Below are 22,922 nucleotides of genomic sequence, written 5' to 3' on the forward strand. Positions count from 1 at the left end.
TTAATAATGTTTGTTATATTTAGGGATTATCTGAAGTACGTCTGATGCCATTGAAAACGGTTAGGGCTAGGGAAAAAGTGTATGATTTCTGCATAATTGCTCCTGATCTGGCTGCAGAGGTAAAATTTCTGAGTTCGTTAGAGGAAGAATTATACATAATTATTGTAGGTTAAGCTTGTCACTAGGTGTGACCGCTTTCGATGCAATGAAATCACCAATTTAACAATGGGAGATATACTGGTGCATTAAAATTTGAAAATAATTGTAATATTAATGTAACTACAGGAAAAAAAAATAAATGAGTTCATGTCCGATTTTTTTTTGTGATCCGCTTGAAGATAAAATAGTATACAGGGTGTGTCAAAAGTCGCGGATACGCTCTTGGAACTTGGAAGTATGTATTCACTTTCGAGTATCCACTACGGTTGTTAGTTTTATTTTATCTAAATTCGTTGAGACACAGTGAGCTTTCAAATGTTAATGTTAAATGTTAAATAAGAACCTATCATAACTGAAATTATCTGTGTTATAAACAAAATAGGTGTTCGAAACGAATCAAAGATAAGTTAAGAACAACTCCTAGTGGTTATAGCGATAAGTATGTTAAAATTAGTCTTCTTCTTTGATGTTAAAGTTTGAGGAAAAATGTCCGAAAACCATTTGGAAACATGCTTATATCACTTGGTAGGCATCACTGAACCCGTGTTTAAAAGGCTGTCCGCGACTTACGACACACCCTGTATACCATTCAGAGTAGAAGGTCTTTTTGTGCTTCGCCCAGTGGCTTGCCACAAGAAGACTCACTTCTACTCTTTATGATATCGGGCCTTCAAATAAATATATATTTAGAGTAGGTGTAGGCGACATTCTAATTCTGTTAACAGTGTAAAGTAATTTTTGTAGGTACCAATTATTCCCGGAGTTACACAGGTTACATAGCAAGCTTTTTTCCCATTTCATATTGTCATATTACGTGGAGGGGGAATAGGGAGAATGCACTACAAAAATTAAAAATACTTTCTAACCTAATTTTATTTCGTTAAAATGTCAGACGTTTCTTGTGTCATTTTCTACGCTGGAAAAATGTTGCAAACAATTGAATTTCCATAGGTTGCTCTAAATATAAATTTATTTGAAGGCCCGTTATAATAACTATTAGATGTTGATTAAGACCGTTGTTACAGCGAGTCTTAAAGTAAATGGTGCAAAAGAAAATGGTCCCAGACAATGTTTCTGAAGTTTATTTAAGTCCACACTTGTCTTAGATCATAAATAATGTGATTTGGAAGAATGATCACTGAATCACTGAAAAATTGTTGTTCTACAGTTATTTTCGGTTGGATGAAGTAATCTTCTATATATTTATTTTTTTTTTTTTTGTAAAGAAGGTTGGTACTTACAAGAGGTACATCAAAAGAAACAGTAAAAAAATATAGAAGAATCTACGAAAACAGACAAATAAACAATAAAGAAAATGTTTTAACCTGGAAGGAATGGAGGTAAGAAAGAAAAGTGAATTGTATTGATTTGTAAAATAATAAAGAATAAAACGAGGCAAAGGTGCAACAAAAAAGGAAAAAATATCCCATATAACTACGATTGACCTTGAAAAAACAAAAAAAAATCACAATCAAACGAACTGAAGCTGAAGCAAAATAATACGGCGTAACAAAAAATAGTCAAAGGCTCAGAGGACGCTATAAATTAAATAATTGTATTTGAGAGAAAGTAAAGAAAGAACGAAATAGATTGTAAAAGTGAAGACCAGGAGAGGATGTGTAATAAAAAATAAAAAGCAGAATGACGTGAAAATATAAATTTTGATAAACTTGACAAGGAGAAATAATGAAGAATGGTGCTTTAGGATGTAAGTTAAAAAGAATTGTTGCAAAAAAATCGAAAGATTGGAGAGAAGATAGAAAAGAAGCAAGAGAAGGATTTAAAGAAAAGGAGGTTATCCAAGGACTGTGTCGAGCAAAATTGATTTGTAACAAAGACAACAACGTAATAGATTAAATAAAATTATTGGGTGGGTACAACGAATAAGAAAATAAGTGATAAAAAAAAATTTAATTAGGCTAAGCAAAAATAATTCAGCAATTTTCCTTTTTTCCTTACATTTTCCTTACACCTCGGTGGTGAAATTCTACATAACAGGCAACAAAGAAAGGACATGCAAACTTTGATCCACAGTTCATTTTGACAAAAAAAATTGATCTCAAGTTATATTATAAATGGAACTAATACGTTGAAAAAGAACGGAGTAAACAACGGCTTGCCAAGGAGATAAATCCAAAAAAGTAAAAACACGTAAATAATAAAGAAATGCAACGAAGTCGTTTTCTACAACATTTATTTTAACAATTTGTTGTGTTTTTTCACCAAAGTATTTCCGATAACATGCCATTCCTTTACTCTTGTTTTTAGCTGCTTTTCTTGGTGCACGTTTTTATAGTTTTTCGTTTTTTGTTTACAGTAGTTTCTTCATCACTTTATTATTACATTTAACTACCTAGAAAGATTACTATCAAGTCGGGTTTTATTACACACTACTAATTCTTTCTTCTATTCCAGTCACATTAGATATTTTTTGTTTCAATGCAATATCTTGTCCTTTGTTTCCCTTTTTTCTATTTTTTTTGTCTAGCGCTAATAATATTATAGTGATTCTAAAGTTCCACTGTTGATCTACGTTCAAGATTCACTTCAACTATTTTCTATTCGTTTTTATTTTTTTCGGTTTTTGTAATTTTTCATTATAACTGTTTCAATTGCATTTTACTTTTTTTCAATTATCACCTCTTGTTATATTTCATCAGAATTACAACAGCTATATACATATTAATAATAGTTATTTGACTTATTTGTATATCAAGGTGGCGAAATCATTCTTGAACGTATCGAGAGAAGAATTGTCGCCGAGGCGCGGCCGAGGCAGCGCAATTTCGAGGATGTTAAAGGATCTCGCGGTCAAGGTGTACACAACAATTTGTAAAATTTGCAAAATTTACTTCACTGTCAATAAAAACATATGAATCCCGCTTACATGTCGCTATAGAAATGACATAAATAAGACAACTCCCCCAGAATTAAAAAGTACCTAATATCAATTCTGCGCTTTCTAATTTCATACCCGAAACATCTAAAAAGGTCAGTTTTACATGGAAACTCTGATTTGTGTTAAATATTAAAATGACGTTTACTTTAACGGCAATCGTTAAAAGCAACGGCCGCGAAATTGGATTTCGCGGCCTGTTTTAGGTACGCCAAGTGCTTGTTTCGCGTACGATGGATTATAAATTATTTGCTAAATTAATTTTTATTTTTCAGTGACATTCTAGTTACACAAGTTCAAATATAATATTGGTGACGCACAGAAAAATGTCTCTAATGTCACTGTTATTATAAAAACACGTTGTAAACAGATAAATGAATGACAGGGTCGACATTGTCAAAGCTGATTAGTGTTTAACAAAGAACGTTGTTGTCTTGAAGCCAAATATTATTTTAGATTAAACTTTGCATTGGATTTGCATAATCTACACCAAGGCTAACGGATCTGATTTGCAATGACCCCAACTTAAAAGTTTACCAAGTCGAGAGAATGTCGTGGAGACCCTCCCTGCTGCACGCGAATAAAATTAATTCTCCCATCCGGAGGAGATAAAAATTGGCGAAACCCGGAAACCGTCAAAAGGCACCGGAATTAGCCCGGACAGCGTGTCGTTGGCCTCCCCGGAGTTAAGACGACATAATCCAGGGGATGATCCCCTTTAAAAGCAAGTGTCCACGCCACGGCGAACAGCAGGATCAAGGACCGCACGCCGAGAGAAGAATTATGGTGTAAACCACCGCGGAAGAAACTCCCCGAGAACCCCCCGCGAACACAATTAAATTTCCACCCCCGGATATGTCGAAGTTTTTCCCGAAGCGTCCCTTCACGTGACCGAAAGATCATCAACGGCAGCCCCTTAATGGTTAGGCGAGAAAAATCATTAGGCCCCGGAAACATTGCATCATCACTGCGAGAAATGTGCGAGGGATGGGGGCGGCGGTAATTAACCGAAAGGGTGTGTTTTTTTTCCGGGGGTGCAATTGCATACAGAGACAATATAAGATGATCGCTCGCTCAAGTGTTGAACAAGATCGAGTTGGTGTAAGTGCACCCCCGGGGGTGTTTATGGTCATATAAAGGCCCTTAAAGCGAACTTTGCCGTGTTTTATATCGTGTTCGGAGTAGCTCTATTGTCCCCGATTCGGGGAATTATCAAAGTCTCATACAAACTGTATTAAATCGGAACTTGGAGAGAAACTATTGTGGCGGCGGCGGTGGCGGCGGCAGTCCCTTCAATCCCTGCAACTTTACTTGTGACTTGTTCTTCGAGGATTTGACAGAGGATCATGCACAACATCCTCACGAGGGTGAATCTCGCACAAATTGTACAATAATGATTTTGCAAAAAATAACGATGACCACCCCACGCCTGAATCAAGCTCAGACGCAACTTACAGCGATCATGGAATAATTTCTACGCAAATAGTCTAATTAAAAATAATGAACGCGCCATTTAATAAATTAAAGAAGGTAAACCATAAATTGCTAGTTAAATCAATCATCGGTCTTTTTTTTATGATTAATCTACATAATAAAAGAAGGTTGGAAAAACTGGTTTAATCACTGCAATGTGCATCTAGTTAACATACATATTTTTTTCTTGTGTGTGGTGCGTAAAAACGCAAAATAAAGGATTTACGTTTATATTTTGTTTCAATGACAGGTTCAGATTAATTTTATCTAAGAAAAAAGCGACGACGCAAAAAATGTTAAAAATAACTAGATAAAAAACGTTAATGATGGGATGTTTGTTGTAAAAGACGTAAAGGATTTGCAGCAGGTGTAGAAAGGAAATAATTGGTTTGATTTATCAAACAGGCAACAGGAGGCAACTTTGTTTAATACAAATTTAAATCAGATACATTAATATTGTATGAAAAAGTTTGAAGTGTCCAAAAAAAGCAGGAGGACCACACTTTAGACCCGTAAATGAGAGTGGTGCAGGTGCGATGTCTACCCAAGGTGTAATCTCAAAAAAATGAAGAAGATGAAATGTTGTATTTTGACAAATTACAAAATAATTAAAAATCTGGAGGATTTTTGGAAAGTGGAAAAAAAAAGAACTAGCGAGGGAGAAACAACGAAGAAGCAGTAAGTGGAATGTTTCATCTGTTGCTAATTACAAAATAATTAAAAATGGATGTAGACAATTATTTCAATAAATGAATAAAATCGACAATAGAAAGAAGAGTAAGGCAGAGGCAGTAAATTTAAATAGAACGGAATATGCAAAATACTGAAGAATAAATCAGAGCTGCGACAGAAAATAATGTTGTGCAATAGGGAAAGATTGACAAAAGATGCGAGAAACTTGCAGAAAAAAAAAATTGAAATGGTAAATTTTCGTTTTTTTAATAAATAACATAATTACATAACATTTTTAATTTACAATGCAAAAATTTCCGATAATAATGTGAAATCTGGAAAGGTACCCCGAATGCTTGCAGCGTTTCCACGTAGAATGGCAAGGGAAATCCTCTCCAAAAAGGAATTTCTTTGATTTTGAATCGCCTGATTTCGCGATAAGTCCGTTTCCGATGACATTAGTTAAATCGATGGTTTCTTTGCATCAAGGGCCTAACATTTCAAAGGCTAAACCTTTAAATACATATGTAGTTTGACGAAATAAAATGGTAAATATTTGGAATTATAAATACAAGAAAAACGACGAAAAAATAGATATAAAAAGTAAAAATGGTACCGAAGCAAGCAAATCAAGAGCTAACAAGATTGTATGGAGATAGATAGAGATAGATGGAGATAGATAAATAGAAAAGACAAATATTGTAGGTTGTCGTCAATATAAGAACAAAAAATGATTACAAACCATATATCCGGTGTTCATTTAAGTTTATCCTCAAAGAAGGCATTGAAGAGTCGATTGTGAATGGACCACGGATTACGGATCAGGGATCAGCTGTTTAAATCCAACCTCACTTTTTGCGTTGTTTGTGCAGACTGACGAGTGGTGCGTTCACAATCGACTCTTCAACGTAAATTTAAATGAACTCTAAATATAATGCTATTTCGATATCAGAAAAGAAAATTTCAAACATCCGATCAGTAAGAAAATTTACAAAAAGATTTTAATGATGTAGGAATATAAAACTGATTAGCCAGAGAAGCTTAGAAAAAGGTGAAAAACTATGGATCTCAAAAGACTAAAGGTAGTAGTGTCAGTTTGGAATAAAATAAATAATGCAAGAAGTCAGAAAAAGTAGTCGAAGGATGAAAATAAATTTAAAAATAAATAAAGGTGATGAGACACATTTTATTAGATGATAAACAATGTTATACAGATGTCCTAAAATTATCAGAACGTAGAAGATCATGAGAAAAATGTCTGTCTTCTTTAGTTTCGAAGATACGAGTAGAGATGTTGGATTTTCTCATGGGCTATGAGTCATATTTGCGCAAACGACGAGTATCGGTCTCAAATACACGCTACAAACCGACCGAAAAACATCGTCATCCGTTACGTTATTGTCGTTTCTCTCTCATCTATTTGCGTGTAAAGTAGTCGACGTTTTCAGTTTTCATTTACAGATTTTTCAGCAGTTTATCGCTCCACCTCCGCGCAGATATTTCCAAGGTCACAGCCCATGACAGAATTCAACACCTCTACTCAAACCTCTCTTTCACAGGAACCAGGTTCAAGGAATAACAATTTTGAAGGATTGTAATACTATTTTCTATTATTATTTACTCTACCATTTTCAGCTTTTCCAAGAAATGACTTTGTGTCGATTTCACCTGACCAATCATGTGGCAACATTGCATCTAAATTCACCTATAAATTATTTTAACGTAAATGAATCAAAATAAAAATTTCTTACAATTTACAAATGTGTGATTTTCAACAAAACTTGCTGTAAACAATGTTCTGTCCATTTTCTTCTAATTCTTTCTTTGTGTATTGATTATACTTTTATTCTTGTTTGTAATTTTCCTCAAGTTCTTTCTTTTTCTTTAGGTATTATTTTACATACAAAATGTTCTCAAAGAATATGAGTATTCGGACATGCTGAGAAAGTAAATAAAAACAATGCTCTACTACTGCTGCTATAGTTTATCGTAACAGATACCCTGCAAGAATATTGAAATGGAGGTCCTGCAAGGATTACTAGGTGAAGAAATGGGTGAAAAAGTATGAACTAATATTGTTAGAAGAGTTCGTGTTTGCGAAGATAAATCTGGAGAAAATTTTGACATTGCCTCTAATTTTGGTTTAATTTATTTCACTTATTTTTTTTTTCAATTTGTAATGAAAGTTGCACTTTTTTACACGCAAAATCGTAGTGAAAGTAGAACATTTTTACACGAAAAATCGTAGTGAAAGTAGTACTTTTTTGCATCATTTTATTCCATTTCCTTGGAGATGCATACCTTTTTTTTAATTTTTCATAAATCCTTTTGGACCAAATTTCTCAACTTACATCGATATGCAAAAAAAACAGTGTGTACAACACTCTTTTTTTCACTTATTTACTTGATTAATTCGGGCTACGCCCTCGTTAATCAATCTGCAAATTCTTGAAAAAAAGTATGACTTTCATAACAAGTTGTGCAATTAACTATTTAAGTTTGACACGTCCGTATCATTACTGACCTTGCCATTGACCTTAAGACAATAATGTTGCTTCATTGTTCTTTCTTATTTCCACAAATATAAAAAAAATCTACTAATTATTGAAATAAATCCAATATGTTACTTTCAGAAAAAGAAAATAAAGCAGGTAGATGTACTTTTACCCAATAACATACTGTGGAGTTTGCGAATTTTGGGACACTCTGTAGACAAATTTGAACTTTCTAATATCACACAGAAAACAATAAAATATTCTTCACACAATTCTCTTTTCGTTTTTTTTTTTTTTTTGAAAATATTCTTCTTCCAGAGAAGGAATTGTAGGCATTGTAGTAAATCAATACCCGTATGTACCAATCTATGAGTACGCTTTCGTTTTTCCGACCAATTGGTCTGTTTCTCTGTTTGACGTTCGATTCCGAACTGCCACCCGTACGAGTCAATCTACGAGTCGATTCTCGTATTTCAGGTTCTTTGGATATTTTACTTGAACCTTTGCGACAAATCTTGAGCCGCGTTAAAAACATAATCGTCTCCTTTTAGGAGAGGCACCCAACAGTAACTTGGTGTATTTCCGGAGCCGTCCTCAAGCTCTCCTAATTAAACAAAGATTAAAACATTAAATTAGCAGCGGATCACTCCCGCCCCCGCTCCCGGCCGTCAGTAGGAGAGTCTGTTTTATGAAAATGCGTATGTTAATGAATGCAAATGGCCCCCCATTTACCAGACAACACGACGGCTGTCGGTTCCCGTTTAACGTTACGAGATATTAATTGTGAACAGCCATTATTATTACGTCATTAGCACTTTACGAACAGCTTTTTATTAGTCTAGATTTTTGCATAAATTTGAATTCGTTCCGACAGATTGCCCTTGCGGAGGGTGCGGCCGCCATCTTTATTTTTGTTTAGCGTACGACGTTTTTTCCAAGCGAACTTTTGATTAGTTTCGAAGGCGGCCGGGGCGCCAAGGTGCGATCGGGTGGTTTCCGGTCGAACGACGTCGACCGATCGACGCCGATCGGTTCCCATCCCGTCGAGAAAATTCGACGAAAACGCCTATTCATCGGCGTCTAATTGACTTTGGTAAGTGTTTAAATTAATTAGTAGGGAAGTTTGTTTCTTTGGGGGCGGCTGCCGTGGGGGGCGAATTTAAATAAATGTCGTACGAGGAGTCGCAAGAAAAAATTCCAGGGTGAAATACGAGCGGGGCGATATTGGACATCGGAGGGACGATAAGAAGCGAAGGGTGAAAGGGTGGACCTGGTCCAGTCGTCCACTTAGAATATGAATATTTGATAAACGGCGGCACTTATCGCTTGTTTAACGCGATTATGTTGCGTCTTGTCTTGTTTATGGGGGTAGTTTGCCGAATACGTGCACACACACGACCGGAAAAACCCCGGACGAATTAAGGGGCGAGATTTATTTTTACCTCCCTTGATCTTTTCGGGATCTCGCTAAAATGCTTAAACCTCTTACGGTTAATTAGGGAATATTCGCAAATACTTGAAGGTTGTTATTTTGGAGATTCCAGGACCGTTCTCGGGGGTTAATTATTTTCAATTTCCTACCCCTCAGACCCAGACAAAGCGAACCGCACGCTAAGCCTCAAAAGGTACCAAATTAAACACAGTGTTGTGCGGATGTCCTTTGCACGGGGCGCAGGATAACGCTGCAGGATTTACATTTTCTTCACTCGTACTAAACCCACAAAAAAAAAACATCAAAGCTAACAAGAAAATTCTCAAAAACAAAAACTTCTTCTCTATTATGTTTAATTTGACAGTTTCTGTTTGATTTATTTTTTTGTTTTTTGTATTTATATTGTACAGGGTGTCTCAAAATTCGCGAATTCCGAATTCAGAGCGTGGTAGGGAAGGACCCAGTGGAGTTCGAAAAATACTTAGAAAAAAAAAATCGCTCTTCCTGAAGAAGAAATAAGCACTTTAATTTTGTTCAATACATAGCAGCCTTCATACCAATGTATCTTTGTGGGGGGAGTCCCGATTTTATTTTTATTTCCATATTTGGACTACTGAAGTGATTCCCTACAACGCTCTGAATTTGGAATTCGCGAATTTTGAGACACCCTGTATATTAATTTTTTATAATAATAAACTGGAAGTTTAGTGTGGAAAGTGGGTATATGGAAAAACAAATAATAATAAAATACATAATATACAGGCTGTCTCAAAATTTTAATGTTTTGATTTTGGAGTGCCTATTTTGGTCCCCCTGTAGTGTCGTGTTCAGTGCAAGATAATTTTTCCCTGTCTGGTTGGTAATTAAATTGTTATCATTAGATTAATGCGTCGCTTGCGGTTCTTATCAGCGTCTCCTTCTTGTCGTAACTCAGCAGGTACTTCAGCCCCAATTATCATTAACAAAAGATGAATAATTAAGGTCCACTCGTCGTGGCATCGCCATCACGGCCCATTATCCCCGCCGATTAATATCAACGTAGAAAATGAAAAGAACCCTTTTTCGCGTTGGTAAATTCCGGCGATATTGCCATCCCATTAATTAATGTCCAAGTGGCGGCGATACGGAGGCCTCCCTCGGGAGCGGCGACGTTTAAGGGACGTCGGTCCTCCTTCGTCCCCCCCTCGCGGACACGGGTCAACCATAATTAACGCCTCTCGTTAATCATATCAAAGTTTATGGCCAGAAAGCCCTTTTGTGTAAGATCGGCCCAGCGGGGGCGGCTGCGTTTTTTCTCGGCCCGCTCCCAGCCCATTTTTCATTCGATTCCTCTATGTGCACTTGAGACGTGGCGACCGGAACACCCGCCGCTTTTAATCCGGGGGACGGAATCAAATCTCAACAATTAGTACACACAAAACCGAGTGGTCAAGCGTGCTGGCGATAAATCTCCGCGTTTCTTACGTACGCTGTACAGATAACGTTATATTAATTAAATGTTCTTGCTTGTTGTGCGCCCTTTCATGCCGTACGCCATAATTTAAGCCCAGGACAAATTTACTACTGTTGCCTTATCGGCGGGGGGTGGACGGCGACGCTGTGCTCGGGGGTGGAAAGTCGTCGAGGAATTACCACCCGTGACAATGGGAATATCGCTGGGTTGTCGGCGCGGGGCGGCGAGGGACTCACACATCATCCAAGCAATACATATACACGGTGGCCGAGGAAATTATCCGTGTCCACACTGTCGATTTTTCTCTCATTACTTTTGAAGCTTCCTACTTGGTAAAAAAACTACAAATAAATTATTTTAGATTTGTATGAGCTGTCAGTTCCTGTTTAGAAACGTTTTATTCCGGAAACGAGCACACTTCAATTTTTTCTAAATTTAGATACGGTAGTTTTGGCATAAAAAGACCTACAAAAGGTTTAAATAAACATTGAGAAATATAAATAGAAAATTTACCGGTTCTAGTTAAATATATAATTAAGTTACAACTTGAAAAAATTAGAATGTATTAAATTTTTTGTCCGAACAAAAAATAATCCTTATATTGTTGTGTCTGTTAAATTCAAGTTAACCGTGTCAAGTTGCTTTATTTGATCAATATTTTCATGCTTCATTTGATCTGTTATTGGTGCCTTTCCTTTTCGTAATTTGCATATTTGTAGTATTTCGTATTGTTGTTACGTTATTCGTTTTCCTTTCTCTTGTTTGGTAAACTGTCAATTCGCAATTGTCTGTTTTTTTGTGTCTCAGACAAAAGGATTCACTTCTACTCTTAATGATATAATCTACTATTTTGCATCTTCTCACCTGTATCATTTATTTTAAGCTATTTGAAGCTTGTTCTGCTTCATTTAAGACATCTTCCGGTAAAACACAATCATTCAAACACATTTTGCTAAATTGCTACTTTTATAAACAACCAAATGTAACTATGACATCTGAACATATCATGCAAACGCGATTTCCAACTCGAAAAAACTTTTTTTGTGTTTAACAGGCTTAAAAATGATAATAGGGGTTGATTTTTGTGGGTGTCAAGCGGCGAAGGTGGCGATATACTCAGAGGATGAAATAGGGGTGAAGCGGCGAAGGTGAGGGTATTTCCAACTCGAAAAAACTGTCTTTTTTTCTTAACAGGGTTGAAAATGGTAGTAGGGGTTGGTTTTTGTAAAATTAATGTAGACAGTAATTTTCTTCTTGTTTTGAAGATCAAGTGTACAAAATTTCATCAAGATCGGAGTAAAACTGTAGATTTGCATACAAAATATACAAACAAACAGACATTCAGTTTTATATATATAGATAATTATACAATGCAAAATACATCAATGATAATATATCAAAGGAATTATCATTACTCGATAGAGATATCCCTAATGATAAATGAGCCCCGGCCTCGATTCCGTGCCCCTTTTTTCCAATAATAATACTGTTTACCACAAAAAACGTTTTCTTACGGAATATGAAATTTCAAGCGATACCATCTCCGCCGGAGCAATTTTTTCCGCCCAGATGTCCCGGGGAATTCCACCATCTCCGATTAGCAATTTTTAATTGCATCTCGATCCCGCCTGATCTATTATTTATCGAACCGTCCGGAATGAAAACAAAGAACCGACCCGCCCCGACTCCTCATGTTTATTTGTGCATTTTCGTACAGTCGGTCGACTCTTAACGATTTAAAGTGCATATATTATCGATATATCTCGGTTGTCAGTGCAATCGCATTAGAAATGCTAAAATATGCCATCTGGCGGATGATTTATAGGGCCCGGAGAGGGACCGGAGCGACATTCGAACGTTCGCCCGGAGCTTCCGGTTAAGCTCCCGGACCCGATACAATGTCGCGGGAGAGTGGAAAAACGCGCCTACAATACCGGGATAATCTACGACGAAAAAAACACACGACTTACAATCGCCGAATTTAATTGAAAGGAGTGCGATCATCCTTTCTGAGGGGAAGATGACGGATTTTTTCGGGCGAAGACGCCGCCAGAACTGATATGTCGGAGGGATGATGTGTTTCGGACTGTCATTAGCACCCCCCATGATACTATCTGTTGGCGTGTGTGTGTGTGTATAAAAAGCCCCGGAGCGGGACGTCACAATGGATATCTCTGCGCGGTCAATGTTATGTTGTGGTGTGATTTTTCCACGTCACTACAAGGCGACTCTTTGTCTGATAAGGAATGTCTTCGGCCAGGGGCGACTCGTTAAATATCAATTCTGGAAATGATACTCAAATATCCACAATGGCAGATCTAGATTTCAGTAGTTATTCACAGGAAGAGAGCTTTCGGTCACGCGAAATCAAGTGAACGAAAGCGGCTGTCTTTGGTTTTGTTCGATACCTCCTTAGAAAATGAGTCTGTAACTTTGTATTAAAAATTTTAAATAAAAACCAATAACATTTTTGAACGGATCTGTTGCTATTGTGAAAATTGTGGAAGTTATATGTTCCTGATGATGTCCTGGAGGAGCCAAGTGCCGTGAAGTACCAAATGTTGCCTAAAAAATCAAAATTACGTTATCAGAAAGAATTGGAAAAACCAGTGAGTGAAAGACTGTGAGCGAAAAACGATGAGCGAAAGTGAAGTGAACGAAAGAGAAACCTTCACCCACTAAAAAATTATAACAATTACCTCTCAAAGCTTAAAATTTACTTAAATAAGCTTCACTGATGTAACATTATTTAGTAAGTAAAAGATATGTCACTTTTGACACATGTTATCGCAGAAACATTTATTTAAGCAGAGACATTACTCTCGCCTGCTCCAGCATCCAAATAGTTTTCGTCGCCCCCATCCTGTCCTAGATTATTACTTCTGAATCGCTACCCCTATTTAAGAAATACATTGACGTGAAGGGTGAAAAAGTACATTTCATCCTTAAGAATCAGTCGAAGTCTTAACCATCGAACCCATTTCGGTTTCCGTCGTGGATGCCGCCCCTTCCGCGCCGCCGATGTCCCCGTATGCATTCGTCAAGGCAAAGGGGGCGCTGCTGGTATGTATAAGAGTGGAGAATGTCACTGACATCGCATTAATCTCACTGAATTAAGATGCTCAGACTGCATCATTACTTACTGGGCCCTTTTGTTCGGGAGGGTGGTCGGCGAGGGGGTCGGAAAATATTTCCAGGAAAAAACAAACGTGTCCCGTTCCGAATTGGAATGGAAGTTCGCGCGGCCCAACTGCTCGCCGGATTATTCTTTTAATTACGGCGAAATGTTTGTTATGTAATATATTTTATAGGGCGGTAATGTCCCTGAACGTCCTCGGCGAACGACCGACGAGGAAAACGGCAAAAAACCGGAGCGTTCCGGAGGAAAAAACCGGGAAGGCGTAGTACTGATGCTTTTTTTCCGCTCACCCTCCCGGGTGAAAAATGAGCCCGGATCTCGCCCGAGTTCCACCGGAGCCGGACTAACACAGGAGCGGATTATCGTCCATTGTCTCATTACTATCTCCAATTTGAAAGTGGGACAGGGCCGGGAAGGGTTGATCGACGACGCGAATCACTTCAGATGACTGCTTAAGACAAATCAAATAAAAAATACAATTCTTGACACTGAGACTTTCAGTGCAGATAATCCTCAGCAAAGCTTGCCCTTCAATTCAGTTTTAACAAATTACGATAATTATCTGGTCTAATTATGGTGATGACTATGAATAAACTAAAGACATCAAAATATATAAACATTTATAGAACTGTTAAAAATTGTATGTTTTTGAATGTTCTGCGAGTGTTTTTACGATAAGCGATGCTACAAATGACCCCGACCTACTTCTGTGAAATAGAAAATTTGTTTAAAGATGCTGAGATTTCCACATCAGTTATGGTAGTAGGCGTTGGTTTTTGTAAAATTAAAGTAGACAGTAATTTTCTTCTTGTTTTGAAGATCAAGTGTACAAAATTTCATCAAGATCGAAGTAAAACTGTAGATTTGCATACAAAATATACAAACAAACAGACATTCAGTTTTATATATATATATAGATTTCTATAAGAAGTGGAAGATAATAAATTTAAAACAAATATTACCCTCATGATTACTGTATTAAGTAAAATACATGTACAAACAATGGCAAGTATACAGGGCGTCACAAAAACAAATATCGGATCGTTATTTCAAATTAAAGTACTCGTACCATTCAGTCACCTCCTTTAATAAGGAACATCATTTTTAATACACTACCTACTATGAAAAAACAACTTTCAGCGCCAACTAGAGCACTGAAAGAAAAGTCTTAACTTGCTGTCCTATATCAGCCAATCAAATTCGTTGAAAAGGGATCACGTGACAGATAAATTATATTCTCCACATATAATTCGGATTATCAGAGCATGTTTCCAACATTTCAGAACTTAAAGAAATCATTTCTGCCTAAAGGTCAAAGTTATGTAAGAATATTCCTCGATTCTGCATCGTTCTCATTGTGAAACACCTGTGTCCATTTTAATAAACATTCTTAAGAGTCACTCGAAACGACATTAGAACTGGAGAAAGCTTTTTGCACAAAATCCACAATATCATTAACTTTTACGTAAATTCCTTAATCGAATAAAAATTATTTTTAGCGACTTTCTAAAGTTTCTTAAAGTTGTGTTTTAATCATTATTGGCGTTTTGCTATTTTTTTTAATTATTGCAAATCAAGCGTGTCGTGGAGATTCCCAGTACCGAACTGAAAATTAAATTATTAGAAAATATTTTTTAATACAATAAACTGCAAGAACATAAAATTTCAACACTCGGTATATCAGAGTGTGCGAAGAAAGGGTGAACATTGCAGAACGAATGCATCATAGATGGTAAATAATCTAATTACGCATGAAAAACGCTGACAATAACCACCGGAAGCCGTATCCAGCCGTCGTAAAACGTACGGTCTAATCAACGACTCGGCGTTAATTTTTCAAATGTTGTGCGTTTTGAGCTGTTAACCGCGTATTATTGCCAATAAATAAATTGGATTTACGAGCCTGCGTAACGTCTCGTTCCACGACGATCTTCCTTACATCAAAACGATATTACATTATCATTATTGTTTGATTGCGTGGCCGCCGACGATAGGTGGCGCTCACGCGACTCTCAATTTTTTTTTCTTTCCTTCGTGCTGCTCTCCTCCATCTCAATTAGATTTATTCCAAGAGATGTCATCCGGTTCTCTATAATTATTGGGCTACCGCGCACGTAAGTCTATTAAGAACGAAGGAAAAGATTGAAGAATAGAAGGTCATTCTGCATCGTTAGCTGAGCAAAGACCTCACGCATTCCTCACCTACCGTGTTGCGTCCGTCATATCATCGTAATATCCATTGGACTAATTTCACGGGACGTTTTACGTTGAAAAACCGTCGAAATTAGTACTCGCATACAACCAGTCCACGGTTGGTAATTCCATCGATAAGACAGTTATTCCGGTGGTTATTAAGGCCGGCGGTTAATTGGTCACAGACCATTGGGTATGGGCATCATCGAGTGGGTGTCGGTGTCGCTTCCAGGAGATACTTTGGTCCGTGAAGATTCTATTGACTGCCAGTGTTATTCTTTTGTGCAGAAATTTTAATCAGAAAAAAATCTTTCATTAAGCACAAACAAGAAGAGAAGTTAATAATGGAATTCTTGGAAGTGAACATAAAAAGGAATTCTTTATTACACACAAAAAATCAGAGTAATAGTAGATTATATCATTAAGAGTAGAAGTGAGTCTTTTTGTGCTGAGCCCCGAGATTGAAGACCGAGGCGAAGTCGAGTGTGCCACTTTTATTAGCAAGAAAATGTTTTGTTTTTCAAATTTTCTAAAATAAATTTACAGAAACAGCTAAGTATTTCTTACAAAAAAAAATCATAGATAGTAACTTTTTGACAATCAAAGCAAAATTTCGCTTCCAAAGCAAAAGCGGGCCAGAAAACGCTAATAACTAATAAGACATAATTTCATTCAAAAGTGAAACTGTGATTTCTGAAAGAAGGAAGTTTAATGTCGTGCTTTTCGAAATTTAAAAATTTCAAAATTTTCCAAATTACCGTAAAATTAAATCGAACTACAACACCGTACAAATATTCAATTTTTTGTACAGTTTAAATGTAATTAAAACAATCAATTCTCTTTATACAGTTGATTTTTAAGACATTTTAACCTTTTGTGTAAGAAACAATTCTTTGATTAAAAAAGGACTCTGGGAATTTTTGGATTCTTCTTGATCAGCGAAAATCAATACATATACAGGGTGTCTTAAAATTATCGTATTCCGAGTTCGGGGCTTAGTAGGGGACATCCTGTTGACCAAGTAAAAATGTTTAAAAAAATTGCTGTCACTTTGAAAAAAATATCAAAGTTGCCAATATTTGTTCAAAAGTACTTACCTGATTAGTATTCTAGCTATGTTGTACTTCCCTTTTGAACAAAAATTTGAAAAATAAAACTTTTATTTTTTCGAGATAAAAATGTTTTTTCAAGAAATGTCTTTTCATTTATATTTTAATATTTTACATAATCATCCTCACCATATTTCAAAATGAATGTCAATCATTTATATTTTTTATTTGAAGAAAACGAAAACATAATGAAAAATTTGAACCTTCAGACCCATATCTTTGTAAAGACCCCCCCCCTATATTTTTTATTTTATTTTTTCGAGATTCCTGAGATTTTTCCCTACCAGACCCCCGACTTGGAATACGTTAATTTTGCGACACCCTGTATATTACCTATTTATTTGGTAATAAAAAGTTAATAAGAAGTTCACTTGGTAATAAATTTTAAAACATTCTTCAGGGTATCCAGGTATAAAGGATTGCCAAGTTTGGAAAAAAATATTATTGTGCCGCCTTTTTGAAATACTTCTGACATTAATTAGCCAACAACCTAACCTAAAAATATGACATCCAGAATTATTTCTCAAAATATTCTACATATGAAGCGGCACATTCAAAATTTGACAAGTTTTCATAGTAAGCTGGACCAGACAATCATTTATAGATAGATACCTACCCTGTACATATTATACAAAAGAAATAAATCTCAAATTACTTTTTCCTATAACTTGGGCAAAATTTATTGTAATGGTTTAGGTATAAATTTCAATAAATTTCATGATTTGCTATAAATTGTAAAAATGGATAAGCACGAAAATTCACATATGATAAATCATCGGTTAAAACCATTCGTAATAACAGAATAAAAGAAAAAACACAATTTTAAATTATATTCAGTAGGTCATGGTTCTAATTCACCTTATTTTTTTGCTTTCCAGTAAAATAAAATTCATATTAATCACAGTAAATCAAAATGTGATGACAAGATTTTAAAATGTCGTTACCGTAGAAACCTGTAAAGCCCACTTATTTTTAAAATGACATGATTTTCCGGGAATTTTCCGATAAGTTTGACCGTTGTATTAAAAGAATGAAACAAAAATACAAAATAATCGTGTTAATTTACAAAATACATCAAATACTTAGGTATGTAGTAATTTTATTTTAATAAATTTTTGGTCAGAAATGTCTCCATATATGTACACAGATCCCCCTCGGAATGGACCCGTCCACCAAGCTCTAGATTTATTAGAAATTAATAATAACAAAAACTTCCTACCTTGTGTCTCAATGATTTTGTTACTTTCCATTGCAAATCTTGACACTGATTAGTTATTGTTCTTCTACTCCAAAGAAATTAACTCCAACAGATCATAACGTCGTAACTTTTCCGCACAAGATTCAAATTCTTCACACCATCGAGGTAGGCGCCGCCGTCTTAAAGCCGAACACCTCTAAAGTGCATCAAAAATCGCAATTAAAACGCGAATTCGTTGCCAAAACCACGACTCATTTTAGTTTTGAATCTTGATAACAAAATTTAAACATTCAAGTAAATACTTTTGAACGGACTCACCCCGCGCGCGTTATAATAGACCGGCCCACTTGATGAATAAATTAAAAATCGCGAGTAAGTTTTGATCGACTGGATTTGCTTAATTGTGGAAACCAAAACAGTCCGAGTTTGCTGTGGTGCAGCAAATTGGTAACAGATCACAAAATTCGTGAGTTTTTCGATTTTAAATTTGAACCGACGCACTCATCGCGACACTTTCGACCGACGACAGCGCCGCGGTTTCGCAGGTTTCACACCGCAGCGAGGCCGCGGGAAGTTTAAAAATATGTTTGTCGCGTAATAATCCCGGTGGTGTTTTAACATTCAAATGAAATCGACCCAGCTTCTGGAAGTTGTGAAGGGTCAGAGAAATCAAACCAAATGCAAAGGTAATAAATGTCCTTGCAATAAAACAGGTGTTCGGTTTTTTTTTTAATTCTATGTATTTGCAATTTCTATGTTTTGTAATTTTGTATTCAATAATTTTGTAATCCTGCTTTTGTGTTTTTCTATGAATTCCTTTTTTTTTGTTGTGTACAATTGATGCCTCTCTGTTGACAAATTCATAGATGGGTAGGTAAATGAGAAAAAAAATCGAATGTCTGGTACGGAAAAACAAAAAACAAAGTGAAGGTGGGAGAGAAAGAAAGTGAATGGATTGAGACGACATTAAAAACATTTTTGGTTATGCCGGTTATGTTTATGCTATCGGGCCTTCAAATAAATATATATTTAGAGTAGGCGTAGGCGACATTCTAATTCTGCTAACAGTGTAAAGTAATTTTTGTAGGTAACAATTATTTTCCGAAGATACACAGGTTACGTAGTAAGCTTTTTCCCAATTTCATATTGTCATATTCCGTGAAGGGGGAATAGGGAGAATGCGCTACAAAAATTAAAAATATTTTCTAACCTAATTTTATTTCGTTAAAATGTCAGACGCGTCTTGTGTCATTTTCTACAGTGGAAAAATGTTGCAAACAATTGAATTTACATAGGTTTTTCTAAATATAAATTTAAAAATGAACCTTTGATGGTAAATTTCAAATTTGCCCAATTTCATTGTTACCAACAGATCAGTCATTCTTGATCATACCGTAGATATGACAAATTTTCTTGTCCTTGCAGATCCTCCTCTGAACCTACAATAGACTAGTCCATCAAATTATAGATTTATTAGAAATTAATAATAATAAAAACTTCCTACCTTGTGTGTTAATGATTTTATTACAATCCATTGACATTTTTGGCACTTATTAGTCGTCGTTTTTCTACTTCAAAGAAAATACCCCCAATACCACTTTCGACCGATGATAGCGCCACAATTTCGCAGTTTTCACACCGAAGCATGGGCGCGGGAAGTTTGAAAATATAAACAATATCGGTTAGATGCGATTGTAAAATTGACACTTTTGAGAACTGTCGTGGCGTCAATTTGTGTTACACGTGTTTAGAGTTTAGTTTGATTTTTCGATGTAAAAAAAAATATCGAGTCGATATATCTACAGGGTGAGTCGTGTACATCGAAAGGGGGAGATACTTATAAATAATTTTTTGTTGCGCAGTTTGAGAGTGTCGTACGTGAGGCAAGTGGGTCGGCGGCGCCCCGTCCCCGGGGGCGGCCGCCGCCGCACGTCGAAATCATGCCCGGATCCCGTCCGCGTTTTTTGCGTTAATTAAGGCCGGGTCTAATACGAGTTTTTGCAGGTCCACATGAGTGAAGAGCAGATTACCCCTCGGTCGACGGATAACCGTCGTGTCATTAGCCACTGCAGCAGCGGCCACCTTAAAGACGGCGGCGGCGGCGTAAATATTTTCGACGGTGGCGGCGCAAAAAGGGGGCGGCCGATATTAATTATCCCGGCGGAATCAACACATCCTTGGAGACACGTCAACAATGACTCGGTAACAATGGTTTATTATAACTAGTATCGCCGTAATTAATGATGCGCAAGTATGGAAATGACTCGCCGGCTTTTGTCTGTAATTATATCGGCCCTAATGAGTCCAAAGTAGCCTTATCGCGGCGCCAGAGGGCGCTCTCGCAACCCCTCACCGACGCGACAAAGCCGCCTAATCGTCATATTTGCGGAAAAAATCGACCGACGATAATTGAGCGATTACCCTGAGGAGCTCCACCGAAGTAGGCATTCCCGCCGCCCAATTGAACGACGATAAACAAGTGAATGACTCGACCGCAGCAGGCTTGATGACTTGTAGGTGCCTAGTAGTTTTATTTCTGTTGGCAGCAATAAACAAGTGACCAGGAGCTGCTACATAGGTAAATTACTTAAAAATCGACGATATAGGCGATAAGCTTGAATAACTTTAGGAGCACGACCGCCTGACCACGTCTACACGGCTCCCAAACACCGCACTCCCAACAAATCAAAGCTGGCCGTGATATCTCTTAAAATACGACAAACCACCCCGAACACACACCCAGCGCCCTCTACAACTCAAGATTTGTTTCGTCTTTGATGCCCCCAAGATTTTCTTGATTTTTGCTTTTCCTGTGGATTTGGCGTCCGTATGAACGGAGGCACTCGTCGCGTTCCAGCGAGCCGCCTCCACTCCTGCCGGCCGCAGCATTGATCCTGCTGCGAAGAGTTGTCCGGTCGGCACCACCACTCCGCAGTCATTCTTACGTGAAATTATCGTCTTATTTTCGTTTATTTATGAGAGATAATCGCTTATTGAAAACTGAGTACACTGAATGGGACGATGCCACCGATATCTCGCTATCTGAGACAAAATTGCCCAGATCTAGTCATCGCCCCAGCAAAAATCGATTGTCAAGCACGTACCATCGCTAAAATGCCAAGTCGATTGGCGGCGGGGCCGGGGGCGGGCGAGGGGCAGGGACGGAAACGGATTTTACGTGTTTGGGACTCTGATCATTTTTAATCGAATTTAGAAAATGAAGAAAATTATTTGAAGAGCTTGTCTTTTAGCAAGGCTTTTTATTTTTTGCTACACATCTATAGTTCGTTCTTTCTCTACTCTCTCAAATAAATTTTTTTTATTCGTTGCGTGCTTTGACTATTTTTTATCGATTGTGCTTGGTTTTCGTATTTTCAAGGTCAATCGTACTTATACAGGGTGTTAGTAAATGGTTGGGAATAAATTTCAGGATGAATTCCTTACGAAAAATGTGGCTTAAAACCTAAATAAAGTTTTTCGTTAAAATTGGTAGTTTTCTAAAAAAAAAATGTAGTCCACTATTCGAGAATTTCTCTAATTAGTTCATTTGTCTGCCTAAAATCGCATTAGTTTTGATTTTTTTTTTTAATTCAACGTTCCACATTAAATTTTTTTCTTTAATAAACCATTATTTCGCAGTATTTCAAAAAAAAATACGGATATGCCACAATACATTTATTTTTATTTTTTTCATTTTTTGAGAAAACTACTCATTTTAACGAAAAACTTTATTTAGGTTTTAAGCCACATTTTTCATAAGGAATTCACCCCGAAATTTATTCCCAACCATTTACTAACACCCTGTATAGAATATTTTTCTCTCTTTTTTTTTTGTAGCACTTTTGCCTCGTTTTACTCTTTATTATTTTACTTTCACATTTCTTTTTATTTTATTCTTGGATAACTCTCTTTTATCTAGCTTCTCTTCTATCTTCCCTTTCAATTGTTTTTGCCACTTCTCCCCTACAAGTTTTTTTAAATTAATTTTTTCTAATCACTCTACCATTCCTTCTTTTATTTCACCTACCTCATTGTTATTCTTCCTCCACTCTCTTTCAAACCCATTGTTTTGTTTTTCCCCCTCCCCCCGTTTTATTTGTTTTCCTTCCTCCCCCAGTTTTATTTGTTTCCTCTTGCTCGGCCAAATCTGGCCGTCCACCGCCTCTAAAAACTTAATCCCCGTGACGCGGTTAATTTTTCCGTCCCGGGGGCGGCTTACGCTCCTCTTCCCTATGACGGACAGCATAATTCCGCCGTCGTTTCTACTTTTGTGACACACGATTAAAACCAGCGTCACGCTCTAATCTGGCATTTGCATGGACCGCCGCCCCCGGCCTTCTTTCCCGCGCAAGAACCTCTGACCGCGGTATTTGTCACCGGAAAGCCACTTTGTCAGCGGCGGCGGCTCTCGTGCGAACCGCAAGATATGGCAACTGGCCTGATTTATCGAAACAAATCCCGGGAGTGGACCCGGGGGACGCCGGTCACCGCCGCCCCCATAACTCACACCCGCCGCCCAGATGACGCGTCTTAAGCAGATTCCGACTCATTCGCATCGGTGCTCCCTCCTGATAACGGACCAACAACCAAAAGTGAAAGTCCAGGAAGCTTCTTTTGTTTCGGGAGGGCCGAAAATTATTTTTCAAAAATCTACAAAAAATTCTTTCAGATCTTTTTATTATCTTTGTATTTGTTTTTTTTTT

The 22,922-nt window shown here is 37.0% G+C and overlaps 1 protein-coding gene across 1 annotated transcript in view; it reads right to left on the minus strand.

Annotated features, from left to right (window-relative positions):
• Positions 1-18,507, minus strand: part of LOC138128967 (zinc finger protein rotund-like) — a 198,797-nt gene extending 180,290 nt beyond the window's left edge. The window contains exon 1 of the mRNA XM_069045219.1: positions 18,241-18,507. Coding sequence (XP_068901320.1) covers positions 18,241-18,271 — 31 coding nt within the window. The 5' untranslated portion in view covers positions 18,272-18,507. The remainder of the gene's footprint in view (positions 1-18,240) is intronic.
• Positions 18,508-22,922: the final 4,415 nt, after the last annotated feature.

Source organism: Tenebrio molitor, chromosome 4 (assembly GCF_963966145.1).
Source record: "Tenebrio molitor chromosome 4, icTenMoli1.1, whole genome shotgun sequence".
NCBI classification, from domain to species: Eukaryota; Metazoa; Arthropoda; class Insecta; order Coleoptera; family Tenebrionidae; genus Tenebrio; species Tenebrio molitor.